The sequence below is a fragment of the Phascolarctos cinereus genome, unplaced genomic scaffold (assembly GCF_003287225.1).
Source record: "Phascolarctos cinereus isolate Bilbo 61053 unplaced genomic scaffold, phaCin_HiC Scaffold_3;HRSCAF=262, whole genome shotgun sequence".
Lineage (NCBI taxonomy): Eukaryota > Metazoa > Chordata > Mammalia > Diprotodontia > Phascolarctidae > Phascolarctos > Phascolarctos cinereus.
The window spans coordinates 92938237-92964627 of record NW_027555736.1 but is presented as its reverse complement, the minus strand read 5'-3'; the positions used below and the strand labels follow the sequence as shown (position 1 = coordinate 92964627).

General features: G+C 39.1%; 1 protein-coding gene across 2 annotated transcripts in view; it reads right to left on the bottom strand.

Annotated features, from left to right (window-relative positions):
- The window catches only part of HSPA12A (heat shock protein family A (Hsp70) member 12A), a 98292-nt gene that overhangs the window by 50511 nt on the left and 21390 nt on the right, over positions 1-26391 (bottom strand). Inside the window, exon 1 of one of the 2 annotated variants that reach the window (XM_020988166.2) lies at positions 11013-11111. The exons of the other annotated variant lie outside the window; for it this stretch is intronic. Within the exon in view, the coding sequence (XP_020843825.1) occupies positions 11013-11040 (28 nt within the window). The 5' untranslated portion in view covers positions 11041-11111. Of the gene's footprint in view, positions 1-11012; positions 11112-26391 lie in introns of those variants that run through there. 2 annotated transcript variants of the gene reach the window in all.

The following is a 26391-nucleotide window of genomic DNA, read 5'->3' as shown; positions in this document are numbered from 1 at the left end:
TAACCCTGTTTGCCTCAGTTTCCTCAACTGTAAAATGAGCTAGAGAAGGAAATGGCAAACCATTCCAGTATCTCTGTCAAGAAAATTCCAAATGGGGTCACAAAAAGTTAGACATGACTGAAAATGACTGAACATATTGTTTGCTGTGTATGCATTTTTTTGTATGTTGTCTACTCCATTAGATTGTTAGTTCTTTGAGGACAGCGGCTATCTTTTGCCTCTTTCTGTATTCCTGGTGCTTAGCAAAGTGCTGGACACATAGTAGGTGTTTAATAAATGTTTACTGATAAATTGACTGGCTTATGGTTACACACCTAGTATCACAAGGGTTAACTTGCCTTGTCAGACACCTTGTGGGACACCTTTATAAAACAGGCATAAAACTACACAAGTTCTTCCTCTAGCCAATATGTTACAAATGTTAAAGGAAATAAAGTCTGTGATAGCACTTTGAAAAAGCACAGAGTGTTATACAAACATCAGAGATTATTTTCATTGCTGTTGATGGTAGGCTGAGTTCTTTGAAAGTGCAAAGTAAATTCTGAATGTTATATTCCTGCTGTCCACATTAGGGGAGGACCTGAGAAAATAGCACTGTGATCATTACCAATCATCAGTCATTTGGTAATCACCAGCTATGTGCCAGACACTATACTAGGCAACGGGGCACAAAGATAACCCCTACTCTCAAGGACTTTGCATTCTATTAGAGGGGGCAATACATACATATTTTGGTATGTACATATATGTGCATACATAAAAACACACGGTAGGCAGGACATTAGCATTTGGGAGGTGCACAGTGGATAAAGCACTGGGTCTGGATTCCAGAAGACTCATCTTCCTGAGTTCAAATCAAGTCTCAGACATTTACTAGCTATGTGACCCTGGACAAGTCCCTTAGCCCTATTTGCTTCAGTTTCCTCATCTGTAAAATAAGCTAGAGAAGGAAATGGCAAACAATTCTAGTGTCTTTGTCAAGAAAACCCCAATTAGGGTCACAAAGAGTCAGATATGACTGAAAACAACTGCCCAACAATACATTCAGTTCAACTGCCTCCACCACACACGGTTGTGTGGCCAAAAGGGTGTTGACAAGGGTGTTCTGTTTGTCTGTCTGCCAGACCACCCTCAGTCATCTCCTCTTTCATTTGCTTCCTCACCCCAGAGAGCTGCTTGATTGCCCTGTCTGGAGGATTCTACTGCCACAGTATCTTTCCTATCCACTCCCTTCTCTCTCTTCACCTTTTGCCTGGACTATTCAATAGCCTCCTAAAGGATCCCTCCACCTCAAGGCTCTGCCTCTGCAGAATATAGTAGGACAAGTGATGAACTTGGAGTCCCAGGACCTCAGTTTGAATCTCATCTCTACCACTTACCACCCATGTGACCTTGTACAAGTCATTTAACTTCTTGGCAGATCAGTTTCCTCATAAAAGAGAGGACTGGACTGGAAAACTTCTAAAGTCCCTTCTGGTTGTTGATCTACAACTTAAAGGGAAGGGAATAAGCATCTATATTGTGCCTACAGTATGCCAGGCACTGTGCTAAGATTATCTCATTTTATCCTCATAACAACCCTGGGATATAGAGGTTGTTAGTATCCTCAATTTACAACTAAGAAAACTGAGACAAACAGAATCAAGTAACTTGCCCAGGGTCACATATAAAGTATCTGAGGCCAAATTTTAATTCAGGTCCTTCTGACTCCAAGTCCAGCACTCTTATCTATTGAACCATGAGTTGCCTTTGTCTTAAGTCACTTTCCTGCTCAATAAACTTCAATAGCTCTTTATTATCTCCAGGACTGAATCCAAACTCCTCTGTTTGACATTTAAATACCTTTGGAACCTGGCTCCAACCTCACTTTCCAGCCTTCTTCTGTTTCTGTTCACACACTCTTTGGTCCAATCAAACTATATTCTTGCCATCCCTTGTACATGATATTTGATCTCTCATGATTATACCTTTGCAAAGGCTGCTCCCCATTACTGAAATGTTATCTGTCCTCACCTCTGCATCTTGAAAAAGTCTTTAAAAGTCATTTAATCCAAGCCCCTACCTAATGTTGGAATCCCCTCCACAATCCTATCTAGTCTCTGCTTGAACACTTCCAGTGATGGAAGCCCTCTTGGTCAAAGTACATCCCATCCTGCTATAGAAAAGTCCTGATTTTTGTTAAGTTCTTTTTTATCTTGATCTGAAATAAGCCCACTCTCTTCTGTACTCAAAAGGAAATGTTAATTATGCTCCTTGTAACACACTGGGCCTAACTCGGGCTGGTACCCTGGTAGTTTAGGTCCCAAACTGGAACAAAATGAGACATTTGTAATCCATCTCATAGTTAACAAAAGGAGTTTAGTTAGCCAAAGCAGGGGAAGGATGCTCAGCACAGGGAAGAGATGTTCACTCAAGATTAAGCAGTTTCTCAGTTTTGTTCATTCTGTTGGTCTCAGGCTGAAATCTCAGGGTGGGACTCCAGCTTCCTCAACTATTTTGTATGCACATAACCCAGAAACTATATGAATACCCCAAGCCTTATTCCCCTGAGCTGATCAACTCTGAGAGACAAGGTTAATACTTTTTAAGAAAAAAAAAGACTAGTTTAACTTTCAAGGAATGGGGATGAGTATAGGAACAAGAGTAGTTTAAAATATTTCTTCCACCCATACCCCTCCAAGCCTACAAAGGACACAATTTTCTTGTTTGAAAGTCATCACTTCTTAAATCCATGGAAAATAAATCTGACTAATGCTCTGAAAACTGGGGCACCTTCAGCAAAAGCTATGGCTCTTTACCAAAACAAACATCAGTGGCCTCATCAATGGCCAAGGGTCAGCAAATGCATTTACTCTGAAACTTGGTTTCCTGAATTTTCTAAATTGAAAATAAAATTTCCTTTGGTCAGGAACTCGGCATACCAAGCCTTTCATGAAAAAAAAATCTTGGCGATGGAAAACTTCAAAGTAAACTCTCGGCAGTAGAATGAAGTTTGAAAGTTTGTATCCTGCCTTGACTTATTTTATGTGATGCTCTGGTAATTCCAGGACATTTTTTTTTTCAAAGGAAAGGAAATTTGGAAGCCATGAGATTTTCCTAGGAACTCTTCTGATGTTTAATTTTATGTTTATTTGGAGTTAACACTCATTCTATCTAACCTGGTTTTGTAAATTAAGAACCTTTATAGAAAAAAAGTACAAAATCAGCAGAATTGTTTTCTTCTAATAGTAAGAGATTCCACACTTATCCTGGGCTCTGTAGCAAAACTATTTCAATAATTCTTAACTTTTATTATGAATATTCTGTTCATGCTTCTTTATTAACAGCACAACCAGTGGTATTAAGGACAAGGTCAAAGGGTCAATCTTGGTGCAGGCCAGTTAGCTTCACAAAGAGAAAAATACATTATGTCACCAACACATGCCATCTGTTAAGAGGGAGATGGTGGTGAATTTGGATGGATGGCTTTTATGTATCTCATGCCTGCTTCCAGAAAAGTTCAAAACAAACAGAAGATCCAAGTAAGGTACAGAAGAGGCAACAAGACTGTGAGTGAACTGGAAACCAGGCAATTTGGGGAACCGTTTGATGGAACTGGGGACGTTTATCCTAGGGAACAGAAGATTTGGAGGAGGCCATGGCAGAGAGATCTCCTAGCATTTGAAGGATGTCACAGCCAATAAAATAAACCTGTTTTTCTTGGCCTCAAAGGGTAGAAATAAGAACAATAGATAGAAAGCCAGATGATGGCATGGAAGCCCATCCAAAGAATTCCTAAGTGGGATTAGGTGCCTTGGTAGGTAGTGAGGTTCCCATCAATGAAGATTTTCAGGCAGAGACTAGGTGACCAATGTTATCTGGAATGACACAGAAGGGCTCTCTTCTCAGCCATGAGTAGGATAACCCCCTATATTATTCCTGAGGACCCTTCCAGCACTGAGAGACTACAATACTAAAAGCCAAGGGCAATTTGGAGGGGAGGGTACCATTCTACCTCCTATGTGGTGTCTGCCTGATCTTGAAAAATTTGTTAGTGCATTTGTTAGTGCAGGCCCTTGGTGCATAAATCTTTAAAATGACCCTGGATACAATGCTTTCCAAATAGGAAAAAAAAATGGGTTTTAGTAACTGATTGGCAATTCACAGTAAACAAGCAAATCCCTAGAACTAAATAATATTCAAACTGGAAAGAACCTTAGGAATCATCTAATCTAGAGTTTGGTAAACTATAGCCCACAGGACAAATCTGGCCCACTGACTTTTTTTTTAATATGTCCTGTGAGCTGACAATGGTTTTACCTTTTCAAATAATTTGAATATTTTAAATGGTTTTATTTCAAAAGGTAAAAATCATTCTTAGATTGAAGGCTGTACAAAAACAAGAAGTAGACCAGATTTGGCCTATTGTCCATAAAGGGCTAAATCCTGATAATACAACCACTTTATTTTACAGGGGGAGGCTGAGGACCCAAAATGACAAGTAGTTTTCCCAAAAATACACGGCTAGTTGGTGGTATACTCGGCCAAGCTAAGGCTAGAATCCAGGTGTCCTAATCCCCAGATGACTATTCTTTTTACAATATCTGTTAAAAGGTACTTCTGGAAATTTTGGTTTTTTGTGTGGGGTGGAGGTAAGGGTAAAGACCACACACATGTGTCTCGCTATCACATTTACTTTAAATAATAGAATCATTTTCAATAGATCTTCAAGAAAATGTTGGCACCTCCACGTACCTAAGCAGCCACAGCTAAATAACTTGGTTTCCCCTCAAGGAGGAAGCCTGCCCCTGCCAATTCAGAAACTCCTCATAGCAGCTCTCTGCTATAGCCTACCTAGAGGTAAAGTACAATGGTGAAGCCAGCCATGGGTCACAGAGATCACAGGATCACAGATACAGAGCAGATAGGGGCCTCAGAGACCATCCAGTTCAAGCCCCTCAATTTACATGAGGTGCCTGAGTTACAGAGAAGGATAGTGACTTGTCCAAGATGACATAGGTAATACATGACAGAGGCGGTATTTGAATTTGGATATTCCAATGCCAAAGCCAAGATGTTTTCCATTGCCTCTCTCGCTCTAAGTACAATGGACTTCCAAACATCTACACATTTAGAAACATCAGGATGTTTGGCATCATGTCAGTAAGATATCTAGTCTGCTGATGAGACTTTTAACAGTAGATGGGCTAATTCTATATTGCCATACCTCACCCTGGTGTCATGGTTACTGTTGAAGGCAGGGCAGCTTAATGTCAGAAAAATTGAATTAGTATTTGTTGCTGTCTGCAGATTTTTCCCTGCACGTAAGCATTTTCTCAGCACATCCTAATAAATTCCATAAGAAAATGGCTTATAATTTCACAACCATAAATAATGGCTCTCAGTCTAGAATAGTAGCCATTAACATTTTAATATTTTATCTGTTCCTTTTTATATTCTGGATTCAGACTGGACTGTCTGATTTGCACTCCTTGCAACAAGGTGTGAACCTGAGAAATTACTACTTCCAAAGGAAGCAGTACATTCAGACATGCCAAAATTATTCATTTATTCGTCAATCATTGATTAAGCCCCTATAGTAGGTAATCATTTATTAAGCCCCTATAGTAGGTAAGTCATTGTGTTAGGTGCTCAGGCTACAAAGACAAAACCAAAAATAATTCAGACCTCAAGGAGCTTACATTCTAATGTAGGGAGTTCTCAATTACTATAGAGTCCTTATCTTTTTCTTCTCCCCCCACCCCAAACATAATCAAGTCAATTCTACCATTGCTCCTAAATGGAGTGTGCCAATCTACTCTCCTTTCTCACCATCCGTTTAACTTTCCAGAGGGCTTCACCCTGGCCACCATTATCTACACACGTTGTTTCGCCCTTAGAATGTAAGCTCCTGGAGGGTAGGGCTAGTTTTGGCTTTTGTATTTGTATCTTCAACACAGCACAGTGCTTGGTACATAGTAACTGCTTAATAAATACTTTTTCCTTCGTTCACGGGGGTAGGAGGAATACAACCTTGGATCATAGGATCATAGGGATAGCAGTAGAAGGGATCTTAGAGGCCATCCCTTCTTCTTACAGATGGATATGGAGACCCCAAAAGGAAAGTAACTCACCCAAGTCACAGGCAATGAGCAGCAGAAGCAGAATCTGGGCCTGTGCCCTCTGATCCCAAATACAGTATTCCTTCCACTGTACAACTCTACTTCTGGCATAATATACATCGACAGAGAAATAAACATACGATCATTTGAGGAGGCGAAGGGCATCTACAATTCACTTGCTACCTGCATAACCTTGGGCAAATCACTTAACTTCTTTAGACCTCAGTTTCCTCATCTATAAAGGGAGAGAGCTAAGACTAGCTAACTTCTAAGGTTCCTTTCAGCTCTAAATCTATGATCTTAGAACCTGGGAGGACTGAGGGAGGGAAGTATAGTAAAAGCTTAACATAGATATGGCTTCTGAGCTTTGAAGGAAAGTAACAATTCTGAGAAATGGGAGTGGAGAGAAGTATTCCAAAGATGGGAGACAAGGCTAGGCAAAAGGAAGGAGACCAGAAATGGAACACTGTGTCCTGGGAATAGCTAAAAGGCCAGAATGGAGAGTACATGAAGAGAGGTAATAGAAAATAAAATTTTTAGGGTAGGTGGCATCCACATGGGGATGTAGAGGGGGAGGTTTTAAATACAGGGCTGAGGAATATGAATTTTATGCCAAAATAAGGAAACATTGGACATTTAGGGGGATAAAGTATTAACAAGGTCAGACCAATACATTTAGAATATTATTTTGGCAGTTGTGTGGAAAATGGATTGGAGAATGGAAAGGCCAGAAGCCAGGAGACCAATTATAATAAAAGAGGCCAGAGGTGATATGGGCTGGAACCAGGGTAGAGACCATATGAATGGAGAGAAAGAAATGGATGAGTGATGATTGGGAGGAAGATAGATTCAGTAAGAACTGGTAAATGATTGGATGTGGGGAGCAAGGGAGAAGATAACTCCAAGACTGTGAACTCTGGTGATAGGAAGGATGTCATCACCCTCAATAGACAGAGAGAAGTCTGAAAGAGGGGCATGGTGTATCAGGTTTAGAATCAGAGGTTCTGATTCAAATGACAGCTTTCCATTTACCATACTGTGAATTTGGACAAGTTACTTAACCCCTCTAGGCCCAGGGTCCTTATTGGTAAAATGAGGGAATTGGTCAGCATCACCTTAAGGGTCCTTCTAGTTAAGTCTACGATCCTACAAACAACAACATATGTAAGAGTTTTCAAGGGAACATGCTACATACTGACAGAGCTGTCCAGGGTTTCACTGGTTCCACCAGAGCACAAGGAAAAGACCCACAGACCTGAAAGCAGTAGCTCTTCTTAATATAGCAAGTCTTCTATTCCCTTCACCAGGGAGGCATAGGTGGTTATTAACAATTTTCCTTTAATTTGGAGCCTTTCATTCCCACTGTGTCTACTAACCCCATTTCCTATCCCAGAGGGATTAATAGCATCCAGAACTTAGGACCAGGACCACAGTGAGAGATGGGAGATAAGGGACTGGGGCAGTCCAAATAAGAGGGAAAAAAACCTTACCAATTCCTGTGTGCAGATGGGAAGGCATGTGGTATGAGGGCTACATAGCATAGGTGAGGAATCAAATATGCCAGTTCTGTGAGTAGCATGATTTCTGGCAGCTATCTTCAAAGCTCCTTAGAAATTGTGGAAACATAAATTTTGGGTCTCTACGTTAATCTATTTCAGAGATATCAAACAGTCCACTGGCCATATTGAGTCCCACAAACCTTCTTGGTGAGACCCACACCAAATTAAGAAGTAACTGGGAAATATTAACAAAATAAAAATACAATAAAACATAGACAATGTTAATATATGGTTTTCTAAGTCAATATGCGCCTACAGGGATCCTTACATCCAATTTATTGGCCCTTGTTTCTATTTGAGTTTAATACCCCTGCTCATTTTACAGATGAGAAAACTGAGGCCCAGAAAGGTTGAATCATTTGCTCAAAATCATACGGGTAGCAAATGGTAGAGCTGGGATTTGAACCAAATTCTCTTGTTTCAATGAGGCAGGTAGGTGGCACAGTAGATAGAGTGCCAGGCCTGGAGTCAGGACGACTCATTTTCCTGAGTTAAAATCTGGCCTCAGACACTAGCTGTGTAACCCTGGATTAGTCCCTTAACCGTATTTGCCTCAGTTTCCTCATCTGTAAAATTAGCTGGAGGAGGAAATGGCAAACCACTCCAATATCTTTGCTAAGAAAACTCCAAATGGGGTCACAAAGAGTTGGACACTGACTGAACAATAACCCCTCATCCCAAATCGAAGTCTTTTCACTGTATCACCCTGCCATCCAACCAACCATTGGAGCAATAGTTGACTGACTCATGTAATGTTTCCCTGGACCTTACTCCACCATAGTATGCTGTTAACTCTGTATTTGAATCCTAGAATCTTAGAGTTGGGAAGGACCCTAGAAGACTTTATAGTCCTTCCATTTCATTTTAAAGATTAGGAAGCTGAGAATAGAAACATCAATTAACTTGTGAAAAGTCACACAGAAGCTTAACAGAAGAGGCAAAACTGGAACCCAGGTCTTCTGACTACTAATTCAATATCCATTCTACTAAAAACAAGACTCTTTATCCTAACCATGTGAAGTCTGTCTGTCTTCACTGGTGTTCACGACCTGGTTTTTACTGTATCTGGGTCATGGACTGTATAAGCCTCTTCCTCTCATCCACTCCTCTTTTGTGCCTAACTCTCAGACATCCAAATGTTGGCTCAACTCTTCCATTGAGAAGCAAAAACGTAAAAGAACAACAAACTATAAATAGTCGATACTTCCTCTGCTAAAAGATTTGGTGGAAGAAAGGACAGAAGGATTGGGTCTAGGGACAAACTATGAACTTTCATCATTTATATTAGTATCTTGCTCTTCTGTTAATCCAAATGATTGAGATAGATAAATAAGTAGATAGCTAAATAGGTAGATAGATAGATAGATAGAGCATTTATTAATCCCTAATTATATGCTAGGCAATGCGCTAAGTGCTAGAAATACAAATACTAGCCAAAAAAAAAAAGACAGTTTCTCCTCTTAAAGGCTTACACTCCGAAGGGAATAGACAACACAGGTTGAAACCACAAGTCTTTCATGAACCCACCCTGATCACCCAAGCTTCCCATGAGCTCTCCTATTCTAAACTCTTGGGGCACTATCTCTACTGCTTTTCATGTTATTAAGCATGTTTTTATCTGTTCATTTTATTTCTGTTACAGACCCTGAGTTATTTGAGAACAGAGGCTATTAAAAATAAATACCCCAACTTATCCACTGTGATATGTCTTCCAAAAATACTGCCCTCACTCAGAACATTACTGAACTCCTCTTTTAGATATGCATTTAGAGCTAATGTATAAGTCACATAAGACTACCAGCCCCATAAATTTATAGCTGCCTCTGGACCTTAAAATGGCTGTACCTAAGTTTGCTTCAACTGACTTTTGGCTCTTTTCAGAAAATCAAATCTACTCTCAGATGGTGAAGACTTGCCATCACTGAATTTGTTAAAAAAAAAAAAAGAATAATGTTGCCGCAGCCTTTGATGGTAATCATGAGATCATAAAGAAAGGAGCTCAGAGGACATTTTTCACATGAAACTAAGACCCTGAGAGCTGACATGCCTTGCCCAAAGTGACACAGCTGGGGTTTGAACCCCAAACGTTCCTAGCTCCGGCCATTCTGCATTTTCTTACCATTAGTTACCCTAATTCTTCTTCCCCACCTCCCACCAACCCCAGATGGCTGACTCACTCACTCCACTTCCCTCCTCTTACTTCCTTTCCTCCTCTCATCATCTCAATCCCCACACGCCATCTTTTTCTCTTTCTTATGCCTACTAAGTAAGCAGTTATTTAATTGTCTCTTATTTAGATGGAAAGGGTTGTGATTTGGGGGACGCAGAGTGAATCAGGGAATGTTCCATACATTTCCTTTTTAAGATGAAATGGTTTAGCAGATAGAGAAGACCTGCCAGGCTCAATTCCTTCTGCTTCTGATGGATTCTGGCTGTATGACCCTGAGTTAGCTACTTTTCAGTGCCCGAGGAAGCTCTCTAAGACTAAAAGTCATCCATTTTCATTGGTAGTTTCATCTCTACAGTTAAGGAACTGAAGTCACAAGTCCAGAATCCCTCTCCCTCAAATTAATGGAAAGAAGGTTTTCACATCAGTGGATTTTTATCCCTATAGTGAGGGACAGATCTATTTAACATGTAAAGGTAATGGTTTTTCACTGGCATTCAGGGCCAGGTTTTTAACTGAATACACTGGGTACATTTCAAGAGCCCACTTGACATGTAGTATAGCTGATTCTGAGTAACAGCATGCTAGCTGCCCAATCTTCATGTCCAGAGCAGAGAGCTTTAAATTTTTGAAAGAGAAATATGCTTCTATGCTAATGACACTTTGTATACCATGGTTTTTGTTGAGTATGAATTCTCCCTGACCTCTGAACGTGAACAGTTCCTTTCTCCTTTGGAAGGTACAGTGAAAGAAGTTTACCTTCTCTCCTCATGAGCTGAGTCCATTTAGCAGAGAATGGACAATCATGAAATGTAAGATACAGAAAGCTTAAGACCCAGGGTTAGAGTATAATAAAAGCAGAGAGCATAGTTTCTACAACATCAAAACCGCACTCACACACTCTCGGTTTAGGGAAGAAATCATAAAGAACCACAGGTACGTAAGCTACATGTTGTTTTGTTTTGTTTTCTGTTTTGCCTTGTTGTATGAAAATTTTCAACCCAGGAACAACATGGAAAAGCTTATTTCAATTTTTAAAATTTATTTATATTAAAATTTTAAAATTAAATTAAAAATAATCTTTTAATTTAAATTAAAATTTTTAAAATTAGACATTAAAAATTAAAAATTTAAATTTATTTTTTAATTATTAAAAATATATAAAAGAGCTGAAAAAAATCTCACCCCAGCCTTTGCTTAAATAAAATTTCATCTTCTCCTTTCTGCCCAAAGTCTCAAAGTAAAGCCAGCAACTCGCATGTCTCACCCATTTGTCCCACAGGAAACGCAGTATTACTCTAAGGGAAACTGCACAGATGGCCACAGCTTTATAAATGTTTATGCTTATCACATTCTAGATTATATATGGGGTGTGGGGGTGGCTCGGCTGTCACTGGACTTCAGGAAACATTCTCACATAAGAACTTATAACCCGACCTTGAGCACCACAATCCCTGCAGGGCTTTGTTGGAATATATTAGGATGATCTCAACTGAAAGGATTTCTCATCCTCACATGGAGTGCCCACTACCTTGGATGATTGCTGCAACCAGTGAAGTATGGAGTTCTGTTGCCTAATCTTCAACACACCACATTGGAGCTTGCCTGGGATCAGTCCCTGGCCTGTATATTCTTTCAATACCAGCTCATTGCCTCTGTCACCACCACCGTGCGGAAGCTGTGTCTAGGCTGCTTCATTAAACTTACCTGGGGGCAACTGAAAGTTTTCTGACTTTATTGTTATTGCTAACAGGATCAGTGAGGATTCAATTAATCAGTCTGACAGCTTCTTCAAGCCTGGGACACAACAAAGATACATTGACTGGCCTTAACGGCTTGTAGGTCCTGTCTAAACTGAACTTGAAATGTCTTAGGATTGAGGGCAATAGGATCTGACAGGGCTGCATCTGAAAGCCTTTTGGCTTTTTCTGTGACATTGGATTTACTTTTTTCAAAGGTGCTAAGTGTAGATGGATAGAAGCCCAAACATACCATGAGGATCTCTCTCATGCATACATATATGAGCATGTATAATATATACAACATATCTGTTGATATCTATAGATCTACACATGTGTATATGCATATTCAACATGTGCATCTATGTATATGTGTGTATATATCTAATTCTATGTCTATCTATCTATCTATCTATCTATCTATCTATCTATAGTATAGGTAGTGAATGGAGTTCCAAACTTGGAGTCTGAAAGACCCAAGTCCTAATCCTTCCTTGGATACACTTAATAGTTATGTGTCTCTGGGCAAGTCATTCAACTTGTTTCAGTCCTAGTTTCCTCATCTGTAAAATGGGGATAATAACATTACCTACTTCACAGAATGGCTGTGATGATCACACAAGACTTACAGTAGATGTAAAGTTCTTTGCAAAACTTAAAGCACTATGTATATGAATGTGAGCTATTAAATTGTAATAGTTATTCTCTATGCCTATCTGTACCTCAGAGTAGCTAGGTAGTGCAGTGAATAGAGTGCCAGCCTGGAGTCAGGAAGACTCCTTTTCCTGAGTTCAAATTCAGCCTCAGACTAGCAGTGTGACCCTGAGCAAGTCACTTAACCCTCTTTGCCTCAGTTTCCTCATCTGTAAAATAAACTTGAGAAGGAAATAGCAAACCATTCCAATATCTTTGTCAAGAAAACCCCAAATGGGGTCACAAAGAGTCAAACACAACTAAAACAACCAAATGATAAAATCTGTATCTCCATCTATATCTGTATTTTTGGATCAGATCTTTGATTTCAATCCCCCATAATATTCTGCTCCCTCTATTCTTGCGAAATAATTGGCATGTGCTAGGCAACTTATAGTCTTTGACAACTCCCTGGGGCACTATGTGTCTGCATGTACAGGTGCACATGTGATATAAGTGTATATATGTATTACACTTACTATGTGGTATAGTGGAGAGAGTGCAGGGCTTAGAGTCAGAAAGACTCAAATTGTACATAACACACTTACTAGCTGTGTGATCTCAAGCAAATAACTCCTCTAGGCCTCAGTTTCCTCATTTGTAAAAGGAATGTGTTGAACTCAATGACCTCTAAGATCTCTTCCAGCTCTAAATCTATGCTCCTCTGATCCTACATCTTATTTCTACCTCAGTGTCTCATAGAAATGATAAGGAAACTATGAATTTTTGAAGGCCATGCTAGTGGAGCACAAGCCCAGTAGGTCCTACCACACTGGAAAGGTTTCACATAGGGACCAGTGACAGATAGCTAACTGCTGACTAAGGACCATACAAGCTGTGTGTAGAGGGGTGCATCACTAGAAATGTGGCTGCTAGGCAATTATTTTGTGGAGTAGGCACATGTACTCATGAAAACTATCTACTGGGGTGTGGGTGGGTAATAGTGGTAGTGATTTGTACAGGGTGACAATACTGGCAAAAATCACAAATCTTGATACATACACAAATATGTGTCAAGATTTGTGATTCCACACATATATATATATATATATATATATATATATATATATATATATATATATATATGTATATATACTTATGTGTGTATGCACATATGTATATATACATATATATGTATATATATACACAAACACACACACACACATACTTAACCCACATTCCTCTCAGGGTTACTGTTTAAGTATCAAACAAGCTAATGTATGTGAACAGGCACTATAAATTATAAAATGCTATAGAAGGCATAGAATGCATTATTATTATTATATTTATATGTGTATATGTTTTCAGTATGATATCTAAATCATGGATATATATGTGGATATATATATGTCTATATATGTCTATATATTGCATGTATATATGTATCTATATATGGTATGTGTTTGCTGTTTATGTGTATAGTATGAATGTATACATGTGTGTATATATACATATACATGTGTGCATATACACACACACACACATAGGAGTCATCCCAGGGTAGCCAGAATGTATATATAGTTCAGATGCTCCCATGCTTACATCATATATATGTATATATGTATGTATATGTATATGATAATAATGATGATGATGATGCCTTCCATTTTAGAGTGCTTTATAGTTTAGAAAGCACCTTCACATACATTAGCTCACTTGAACCTCACACACCACACACACACACACACACACACACACAACTTTGTGAGGTAGGTAGAGTAAGAATTATTGGCCCCTTTTTACAGATAATTGAACTCAAGAAGTTAGATTACTTACCTAAGGTCACATAGCTAGAAATCCACTGCTTTTGCCACAAAACTGTTCTGTATATGTGTACATTTCTAATCAAAAGATAAGTTCCCTTGGAGGTCAAAGAAGTCATTCTGATGCTCTGGATTAGTGAGTAGGAATTTCCAGGAGTGAGAGGAATAAATAACCAAAAATTCACAGCCCGTGAAGTGGAGAAGCCATTCATGCACATAAAGGATCATGGCCATTTCAGGGGGAGTCCTTATTTTGACTTTGAAAAGGAAACTGATCAAGACAAAAAACAAAGGCCAAAGTCAAAATTCAGACAAATGAAGAATCCTCACCTTATGCTTGTGAAGTTTATTTTTTTGGACCTAATTGTTTTATATTTATCCCTTTACATTTATCCCTACTGAATTTCATCATATTAGATTGGGGGCAGTGTTCCAACCTGCAAGATTCTTTTGAATCATGACTCTGACACACATGGTGTTAGCTATCCCTCATAATTTTGTGCCACCTTCAGATTTGATGAACATACTATTAATCCCTTTATCCAAGTCGTTGATAAAAATACTCAATGACACAAGGCTAAGCAGATTCCTGGACCCCAGTCCAGGTCTTCATTATCTGTAGCCAAGATTCCTCATAGCCTATCTGTTTTTCCTGTCTCTAATCTCCCTGCTCCTCCCTTCCTCTGTAAATACTACTGCCAGATTTTAGGCTCTCAAGCCATCAGTGGAATCATTTTATTCCCGTCCTCAAGAACTTTTAGCCACCTTCCAATTCCTGTCCTCAATACAGCCTCCAACCTCATCTCTCATTGATCCCAAAGCAGAGTTTTCCCAATAATTTAATATTAATTGTACTTGAGGAATACTAATCCTGTGAATTCATCTTTGTGAATCCCATTTACAAACAACTATAATGATTACATCTGTGTGAGAAGGCAGGAGTCACTGCATGACTCCAAATTCCCACTAGCTCGAGCATGAATGACTAACCATAGCATGTCCACTACTGGGGTGTGTCAATCATAGGAAGGATACTCTCTAGTGGAAGATAACCAGATTTCATAAGATGGATTAAAAAAAACCACAGAGGAATGGGAGAAACTTTCATCACTTGGGCTTGGGTTTATATAAACATTAGCTGTGTGGGCGGGAGCAAATCTGGCCCTATCCATGCTCACTATTAGCAAAATAGTTATTCATCATGCTCAGATCAATACTTTGCAAAGCCAAAAATTGCTTCTTAGTAAAGAATGTCCCGACCACATCCAGAACCTGGGAAAAACAGCCTAAAGTAGGTGAAGCAGCTTAACAACACCAGGAAAATGGACAGAAACAAAAGGGTTAATGTGAGATGTTATTATTAGGCCCCCTCTCCCCGGGATGTATCTCTCTTGAATTGGACAGCCCCAGAAACTTTGAATAAACTGTACTTCCTGCTGTTTGGGTTACAGTGTGTTCATTCCATTAAGGTATCCATGGGAACTAGAAAGAGGAGTGCTGTGTCCAAGGGGCCTATTTGACATAGAAACATGACAATCAATTGGGGGCTACCATGATGACTTTAAAAGCCAGGACTATATTTGTGGTCCTGAATCTCAGTGGTCCAGCTACAGGATGTGGAGGAATTGATCTCCAAAACTAGATGGTATGTTACAGAACCTTCTTCAGCTCAATTCTGAATCACTGCTGTGATTACATTCCATAGATAACCATCATTATTCTCTTATTCATTCAGCAAACATTTAAATGCCTACTGTGTATAAGTAGATTTGAGTAGAGAAACAAAGATAAGATTCAATCCAGCATATCACTCAAGGAGTTTATAATATAAAAGGGGAATATAAGATGGGTATATAGATAAATGTAGTCCAAAGTAGAAGATGGCAAGTGAATAAGAAGAGTATAATGTCTTTTGAGATCAGATGAGGGAGAAATCACTTCCACCTTAGGGGGATCAGGGAATTATTCCTAGGGGAGATAGCATTTGAGACAGACCTTCCCTGAATGCTTTGAAAACTCAGATTGAATCTTCTAACCCTAACCCTTCCCTTCCTCCATACTCCACTCCCATTGTATTTCCCAAATGCCACCTACAGGGTAGGCAAGCCAATCTAAACAAAGCACAAAGGTACCTTGAGGGAGAGACAGGACACAGCATGTGCCAGGTGAATCAAACTACTCTCACCACCTTGACCATGACCACCGCTCAGATGCCAATAGGACTCTGAGCCCAACTGCCCTAGGAAAAGCAGTATCCCACCATCATCACCACCACCTCCAGGTCTGCCCCAACAGTTATCACTGGGAAGAGTAACCCTTGTGGAGAAGGGACCCATCATCCTCACCAAAACCAACACCAATTGTGGACCAACGGACACTAACGGGGATGTGAGCCCAAGAGCTCTGGGAATAGCACGCCTCACCTCCTCCAACCACTGGCCCTGCTTCCATCTCAGCCCCCATAATGTTCAATCAAAGAAGTAACCTTTTGGGAGAAAGGAGCAGCTATCTGCACTAACTGCTGGCCAATAATCAGCTATAAAACAAGTAATCCAGCATAGCTGAAGCAACAAGTTACACTGAAAGAGATACAGGGGACATCAGGTACTAGGTAAATCAAGTCACTACCACCACCTTGACCATTAATTGAATTCTGAATGTAATGGAGATCACTTAGAACCCTGAGACCAAGAGCCCCAGAAATAGCAGGATCCTCCAGAACATCAACTCTGCTTCTAAGCAGTTCTGTGCAGCCATCACCAAGGGAAACAACACCTGTCAAGACGTACACTGGAGATGTTCCTATAGGTGCTGCTGACCCTGACTCTACAGCTACTAAACACCGGGATAAGAATGTTCTTGCCAGCAAAGTTGGAATTTGTCAAATGGTCCAGCATCAGAAATGGATATGGTTTTATTTTTGGAAATTATATTAAAGAAGATGCATTATCAAAGACCATGGGAATGCGGACCATTAGAAGGTGTTTTACCTTTTTTTATATCCCCAGTACTTAGCACAATGCCCAGCACATAGTAAGCACTTAATAAAAGCTAGCTGACTGACTTGTTGACTTACTTTCCATAGGATGTGCAGCTGAAACCCTTGTGTGTTATCTCTCCTATAAGAATGTAATTTTTTTTTTTGAGAGCAGAGACTGTCTCCACTTTTCTTAATCCAGAGTTTAACAGACTGTTTCGTGCTCTGTACATAAGAGGGACTCACCGTAATTTGATTAACCAGAAATTTGAATCTTTTACTTTGGTCAATCCAGAACAGCCAGAGTATACAGGAGCTGTTTTCCTAATTTCATTCTGCAAATGTGGGCTGAAGAATAAGATATGGGGCAAGGGGTAGGTGGTAGATCACAGATTTAGATCTGGGAGAAACTTCAGGAGTCATCATAGATTGGGAAAGTAGTATACTAGTCCAAGTGAGAGGTGATAACAGCCTAGACTAGGCAGGTTGTGATGAGAGTTAAGAGACACAGGGATGGAGGAGAGAGATGCTGAGGAGATGGAATTGACAGGACTTAGCACAAGCAGACTAGATATGGTTTGGGGAGGGGAAAGTGAGAGAAAAGTTCAGTATAATTCCTACATTATGAACCTGGGTGACTAGAAGAATGTGGTACCTTCAACAGAAGTTTAAAAAAAAGTGAAAAAGGATGGGTTCAGGGGGAAAGAGAACCACCTCTGTCAGGGAAGACGTCAAGTCTGAGATGTCTGTGGGAAATCTAGGTGGTGATAGCTGGTAGGCAGAGTTTGGGACTAGAGCTCAGGAGAGAGATGGTGGCTAGCTGGATGAGGAGATCTGGGAGTCACCTGCGTAGAGAAGCAGGGATGTATCCTGGATGAGTGTTGGACTTGGTTCAAATTTTGCCTCTGATAGTTCATTGGGTAAGTTATTTAACCTTTCTGAGCCTCAGTTCCTCATTTTACAAATAAGGATATTGGATTAGAAAGCCTCTAAAAACTCTTCCAGCTCAGTTCTCATTCTCATTCTCTCTCTCTCTCTCTCTCTTCTCTCTCTCTCTCTCTCTCTCTCTCTCTCTCTCTCTCTGTGTGTGTGTGTGTGTGTCTCTCTCTCTCTTTTTCTCTCTTCGCCTTCTGCATCCCCTCTCCATCCCTCCTCCTTTCTCTGTCCCCTCCCTATCTTTCCCTCTCTCCCTCCCCCCTCTATACATACATATATAAATATATATGCTGCACTGTGTTTATGTACATATGTATCGATATGCATTTGTGTATACAGGATATTAGTTTTAAAGTATTAGATACAGGTTATATTTCTGTGTGTAAACATGTATGTGCATGATGTCCCAAAAGTTTTAGTGTAGATTTAAGATTTAATAATTTAATGGTTAGCTTAGTGTTTTACAATTTGGCATACCATAAGGATAAATGAGACAGCAGTTTGAACTTCATTATCCATATGACAACAAGACAGTTACAAAATTCCTGTGTGATAGGATTTAATTAGCAAAATACTGGACTATTACACCTAGTTTCAGACATCTGATATCTTAGTAGCTTAGAACTGCACTAAGATTTTTGGAATACCATATGTATGTATGTATGTAAGTATGTATGTAGGGACAAGAGAGACAGAGGAGCAAGAGAGACAAAGGCAGAGACAGAGACAGAGAAAGACAGAGACAGAGAGAGTGAACCTTACAACACACCTGTGTATTTATCTATGTACATTTGGCAGGCTCTCTCTCTTTCAAGAGATCCTTCCTAATTCTCTCTACAATGCTTTTCCCCAATCCCCTGCTTTTATTTTGTACATTTCCCATATCATCTGTGAATACTGTGTATCCCCTTAGTACAAGGATGGATTGCTAAGTGGCCCAGTGGATAGAGCACTGGGCTTGGAATCAGGAAGACTCTTCTTTATGAGTTCAAATGCAACCTCAGACACTTACTAGCTGTATGACCCTGGGCAAGTCACTTAACCCTGTTTGCCTCACTTTCCTCATCTGTAAAATGAGCTGGAGAAGGAAATGGCAAATCACTTCAGTATTTTTGCCAAGAAAACCCCAAATAGCATCATGAAGTCAGACATAACTAAACAGTACAAGGATTCTTAATCTTTTTGTGTGTGTGTGCATGTCCTGGACCCCTCTGACAGTCTAGTGAAGCCTATGTCTCTGAACAACACTTCAAAACACATAAAATATATAGGATTACAAAGGAAACTAATTATACTGAAATTGGTTATTAAAATATTGTAAAATATAAAAATGTTTTAAGTTCACAAACTGCAGGTTAAGAATCCCATACCCTAGAAGAATGTAAGCTCTCTGTCTCACTATTATATTTGTGGTTCTAGCATGTAAGATAGTCCCTGGCACATAGTAGGTGCTTAGTAACAGTTCATTGAACTGAGCCAAGCTGAACCATTCTGAGGATGTACCCAGGAAGCAAAGGCCGCACTTTCAGTTCTCCCTCTGAGGTTTTTATTGTCTAACACACCATAAGAAGAAATGAGATGGCAGTTTGAGCTTTATCACCCATATCACAACCAGATATGACAGCAGTCCTCTATGATGGGATTTGATTAGCAAACTACTGGATTATCACATCTAGTTACAGATCCCATTATGACCCAATGTTGTATTTTGTTTCACATTTGAGCAGCTTCCTCAGTAGTAAACTACCTGTTTGCCAAAAGAAGGACATCCATCCAAATATATGGAATAAATGTACTGATTTGAAGACACAGACCCAAATGATCTCAAAGAGTTTTCTTTTTTTAATTACTTGGGCAACTTTGAAAAGTTCTTTCTAATATTTCCATGGCTGGTACTAGGTACAGTAATAGCTCTTGGTATTTTTTTTAAGATACCATAGTCAACCATATTTTTGTGATTCATTCACTCATTCAACATTTATTAACACCTACTATGTACAAGGGCAGCTAGGTGGGGCAGTGGATAGAATGCTGGGCCTGGAGTCAGGAAGACCCGAGTTTAAATCTAGCCTCAGACACTTACTAGCTGTATGAGCCTGGGCAACTCACTTAATCCTGTTCGCTTCACTTTCCTCATCTGTAAAATAAGCGGGAGAAGGAAATGGCAAACCACTCCAGTATCTTTGCCAAGAAAACACAAAAAGGGGTGACAAAGAGTCATATATGACTGAAATATAACAACTGTGTGCAAGGCACTGACTGTGCTTACAAAGGAGAATCAGTCTTTGTCCTTAAGCAATTTATGGTCTAGTAAGGTGATTGTGCAAATAAATATAAAATAAAATAGAATATAGATTCTTCTACTTAGGTCTAGAGAGTATAGCTCTCATTAAAGTGGCTTTCTCAGCTTCAGTATCATCACACTACTGAGTTCTATCAAGCTTGCAGGTCACTAAAACTTTTCCAGATCTCTTTTGTTTTTCCATTCAAAGCTTCTGCCTTGCCACTCAACTTGTGAAATTTTGGACTTACTTCAAAAATCAGCTGAGTTGTTGGTACTCCAAATTGAAGACCTTTGTCCAATGACCAACAAGTATACTTATTACCGGAAGAATGGAATTGTATCAGCCTTGACATTCTCAGCATCAAGGAAGGAAGTTACAGTGAAATGGATGGATAACTGACAAGTTATATTGGGCTGGAGAAGTAAATAATGACATTGACTTTCGTTGGTTTTGAACATGCAGCCTAAGGCAACCAAAAAAATATCATTTCATTAGACATTTGACTATCTCACACTGTAGGGCTCATGGTAATTATATTCAAAAAAGGCTGCCGAGAAAATCGTCTAAGTACCAACATCTACTACAGAGCATTAAAAAAAGATAAACTATATGAAGAACTCAATAAAATCTTCCAAATTGAGAAGTTTAAACAAGGTATAAATAAGCAATTGACAAAAATACATTTTGAAAATAGGATTCTGGGCTAAGGTGTGAGAGAGGTCCAAAATTCGTCAATGACTACACAGAAGCGTCACACCCAGAGCTCATGAATCAGAATACTCTGGACACAGCAAATATCAAATAACATCATGAAAAATGAAGTTAATTTTAATAGATAGGTGGCATAAACTAGGTTTAAATCAATATCTCACACGATATATCCAGATAACCTCTAAATGGATATATGACTTAGACATAAAGGGGAAATCATAAGTAAATTAGAAGCACAAGGAAGATACCATCTTTCAGATCTATGGATAGGGGAAAAATTCATGATAAATAGAGAATAGAGAGGATCACAGAAAATAAAAGAGATAACTTTGCGTTTTCAAAATTTAAAAGTTATCCACCATCAAAACCAACAAAGCTAAAATTAGGGAAACAGTTAATTGGAAAAGAATCTTTGCAACATGCTCCTCTGATGAAGGTATCATTTTCAAGAAAAATAACAGATTCAAATTTATAAGAATATGACTCATTCCTCAATTGATAAATGGTCTATATATGAACAGGCAGCTTTCTGAGAAAGAAAGAAATTAAAGCTATAAATATCCATGAGAAAAAATGCCCCAAATCACAAATAATTTAGAGAAATTTAATTTGAATTAAACTGAGGTTCCACTATCAAATTGACTGAGTTGACAAAAAGGGGAAATGACAAATGCTGGAGGAGCTGTGGGAAAGTGGATACATTAATACACTGTGGGTGGTGTTATGAATTGGTCTAGACATTCTGGAAAGTTATTTGAAATTATGCACCAAAAGTTACTAAACAGTGAATACCCTTTGGACCCAGTGATAGGCCTAAACTACAAAGAGATCAAAGAAGGAGGAAAATGGCCCATAGCAGTTCTTTTTGTGGTAGTAAAAAAACATGGAAACTAAAGATGCCCACCAGTGTGGGGAATTGTTGAACAAATTATGATATATGATTGTAATGTAATACCCCTGTGTTTTAATAAATGAAGAAGATTATTTCAGAGAAACTTCAGATGATTTGTGTAAACTAATGCAGAAAGAAATAAAAACTAGAGCAATTTATATGATAACAATAACAGTGTAAAAACAAGTAATCTTGAAAGATTTTCAAACTCTAAACCAAGACAATTACTATCCACAATTCCTCAGGGCCCATGATGAAACATGCTACCCACCTCCTAACAGGTGATAGACTCTGGGTGTAGACTGAGACATATATTTTTTGACCTGGCCAATGCAGAAATTTGTTTTACTTGAATGTGTTTATTTCTTACAATGTTTTAGGTTTTACGTGTATATGTATGTATGTGTGAATATTTGTACATACATATTTATATTTATATATATTTTATATATTTATATATGTATGTACACACACATACATATGTATATGTATATAGATGTTTCAAGAGAAGTGAAAAAATAGATTTTTGTTAACTTAAAAAAATTAATTACGTTAAAAAAAGATAACAAATGAGTTGTTCATGATGTGGGAGTCCTTCAATCAGCTGCCTATGTCCAGTCAGACCACTGATCTGTTAAAGCAAATAAAAAATTAATGCAAAGCCAGAAGAATGAAGAAAAATTAGAAAAATATATGGCATGCCATTAAAACGACACCAATGACTTATTTAAATAAGTTATTGATGCTGAAAATCAGAGGTGGATGAAAGAAAAGACATTGACAAAAATTACAACGATTTCATACAAGATCAGCTGCCATAATGAAGCAAGTCTCCAAACCATCATGTTCAGCAAACACTTGATTTATTTGCCAAGTAGAAAATTATGGCAGTCAAGGGCAACACAAATATGTAACATAAACTTCTTTGTAAAATTTTATGGAGAAGTGATTATGAGCCTCCTAAAAGAGAAAGTAACAGTTTGAAGAAAGTTCAGCAAGAGACCCAAGTAAGCAAAGCCATCCTGAGGACATGTAAGGGTGTAATTGGAAGAAGAACAGCTAACAGATGAAAGGTAGAGAAGATCTGCAAATATTTTATAGCATTCTTTTCTCCATCAAAGACAGTGGAGTTTTTCATCCCTCTTTGAACCTCCCATGGCTTTGTCTCCCCTCACCTCTCAGCTGAAAACTTCGCCTCATATTTTACATAAAAAATGAGGCCTCTGCTGTGTGGCCTTACACCTCCACCTGCTCAAGAGATCCCATTCCCAACCTGTCTCTTCCAATTGAATACTCCCTCTGTCACCCCCACTCTGTCACTTATTTTCAATCTCTCCCTGTCTACTGGCATATTTCCTACTGCCTATAAACATCCATGTCTCCTTCATCCTGAAAAAAACCCTCGCTTGATCCTCCTTCCATCCCCATTACCATCCTACAGTGTATCCTTTTTGCCCTTTGTGACTAAATCCTCAAAAAAATTTATTGAGAATAGGTGCCTCTACTTTCTCTCCTCTCTCTCTTCTTAACCCCTTACAATATAGCTTCTAACCTTACCATTCCGCTGAAACATCTCTCTCCAAAGATACAATATACCTCATTTGATCCTCAGAACAACTCTGGGAGGTGGGTGCTATCATTATTCCCATGTTATGGATGAAAAAACTGAGACAAACAGAGGTTAACTGATTTGCCCAAGGTCACACAGTCAGTAAGTGCCTAAGGTTGCATCTGAACTCAGGTCTTCCTGATTCTAGGCTCAGTGCTCTAGCTTCTGCACCACATAGCTACCTACAATCTCTTAGTTGCCAAATCCAGTGGCCTTTTCTCAATCCTCATTCTCTTTGACCTCTCTTCTGCCTTTGACACTATTGATCACTCTCTTCTTGATACTTTCTTCTCTCTAGGTTTTTGGGTCCTTATTCTCCTCTTACATCTCTGACCATTCCTTCTCTATTTCCTTTTCTGGCTCCTCATACAGATCATACCCTCTCAACCACAGGAGTCCTTTAGGATTCTATCTTGAGCCCTCTTCTCTTCTCCACCTATACTACTTCACTTGGTGATCTGATTGGTTCTCATGGATTTAATTACCATCTCCATGCTGATGATTTCCAAATCTACCAATCCTGCCCCAATCTCTCTGCTGACCTCTACTCTCACATCTTCAAATGCCTTTCAGACATCTTGAACTGGATGTCCAGTAGACATGCTAAACTCGATACATCCAAAACTGAACTCATTATCTTTCCCCCTAAACCCTTCGATCCTCTTATCTTCCCTATTACTGTAGAAGGAAACACCATCCTTCCAATCCCTCAGGCTGCAGCCTAGGAGTCATCCTGGACTCCTCACTATCTCTCACTCCATATCCAAGCTATTACCCAAGGTCTGTTGATTTCATCTTTGCAACATCTCTTACATATGCTCCCTTCTCTCCTTGCACCCCGCTAGTGCAGCCCTCATGCCTTATTTATTGGAATGGTCTGCTTGGGGTGGGGGGAGATGGTCAGCCTGCCTCAAGTCTCTCCCCACTAAAATTCATCCTCCATTCAACCACTAATGTGATTTTCCTAAAGCATAGGTCCAACTATGCCACCCTCCTATTCAATAAATTTCAGCTACTTCATATCGCCACCAGTAGCAATACAAAATGCTCTGTTCAGCATTCAAAGCCCTTCATAACATAGCCCTCTCCTACTTTTTCAGTCTTTTTACATGTACCCTGACATGTACTCTTTGATGAACCAGTGACACTGGCCTTCTGGTTGTTCCACAAACAAGACACTCCATCTCCTGAATCTGGGAATTTTCTCTGGCTGCCCCCTATGCCTGCTATATTTTTCCCTCCCCATCTCTGCCTATTGGCTTCCCTGGCTTCCTTCAGTCCCAACTAAAATCCCATCTTTTACAAAAAAGACTTTCCCAATACCTCTTAATTCTAGTGCCTTCCCTCTGTTATTTATTTCCTATTTATTCTGTATGTAGTTTGCTTTGTATACATTTGTTTGTATGTTGTGTGTCTCTCTCCCCGATCCCTGCCCCAGACATTAAATGGTAAGCTCCTGGAGGGCAAGCACCACCTTTGCCTCTTCTTGTATCCTTAGTACTTAACACAGTGCCTAGCACACAGTAGGTACTAAATAAATGTTTACGTATTGATTGATTAAAGTTTCATGTAACAAGTCATATTTGGCTGATCTTTGAAGGATGAATAAAACTTCAACAAGCAGTGGCTGGGGCCTGGATGTACCAAGTACAAGAAACAGCTCAAGAAAAGGCCCAGAGACATTCTGCTTCAAGACTTTGCTTCAAGTGTACTTCTTAATACAATTTAACAAGCTTTCGTAAGTACCTATCACATATAGAACAAGGAGTGACACACTGGCTGCAGAGATAGGAAGACTGCAAAAGACATGGCTCTGGCCCTCAAGGTGTTTGCATTCTTAATTTCTCAAAATGTGTTTTTGTGAAGTGGATTAGTCTTACAGTAGATGTACAGGAAGCATATAAGGTATAAAGCAGCCAACAGAGAACCAGAAAAATATACACAATGACTACAAGAATGCAAATGAAATCAGCTCCAAAGGACAGCAGGATTTAGAGCAAATATCACCAATGTTTACTCCAGATAGCTGATGTGGATACAGCTTCCTTCCCCTCAATCAATATAAAGGTGGCGGTTACAGGAGAGGAATACTCATACACACACTCAGTCAGGGTTTTACTTAACTTATACCTCTTTTAAAAAAAATAAGGAAGATAATATGTGTGGGGGAAGTATTGGTAAGCAATTAATTTTTCTTAATGTGTCAATAAATATATATTTAAAATATATATTTTATGATATATTAGATATATTATATATGTATAATATATATATATATATTTCATCTTTGCAACATGTCTTGCATAAGCCCCCTTCTTTCCTCGCACATTGCCACCCCTCTAGTGCAGACCCTCATGCCTTATTTATTGCAATAGCCTACTTGGCTATTATAATAATAGAATATGTCATAATTGAAATGTATACATATATGCATATATAATCTTTAGAGAAATAATATAAATCAGAGCCACTGTCCTAAGCCTTGAAAGAAATGAAGTTAGACTCGGACTCCCTGTCTCCACCAGGCTTTTCTGTTTTTAATCCATTGTTCCTGGGGCTCAGCTGTCTTGATTAGTGAGTGGCTGAATGCAAACTCAGCTAGTTCATTGGATCCAGCAAGCCCTAGCTCAGACCATGATTGACTTCCTATGTGGCCAGCATACTAATTCTCCATCCTCCAATTTCCACCTCTTGCTCTGGAAAGGATGTGTCAGTGTATTGCCCTATGGATCAAATTACTATTCCTGTGACACCTCAGATGAAAACTCTTTTCACGTATACATATGCATGTGTGTATATACATGTGTGTGTTTACGCATATATGCATGCATATGCACATACATATATACAGTATATACACATATATACAGTATATATACACACATACCTGCTTAACACTTTTTCATTCGTTCATTTCTTCACTCATTCATTCATTTACCTCCAATATACTACTGTCAAA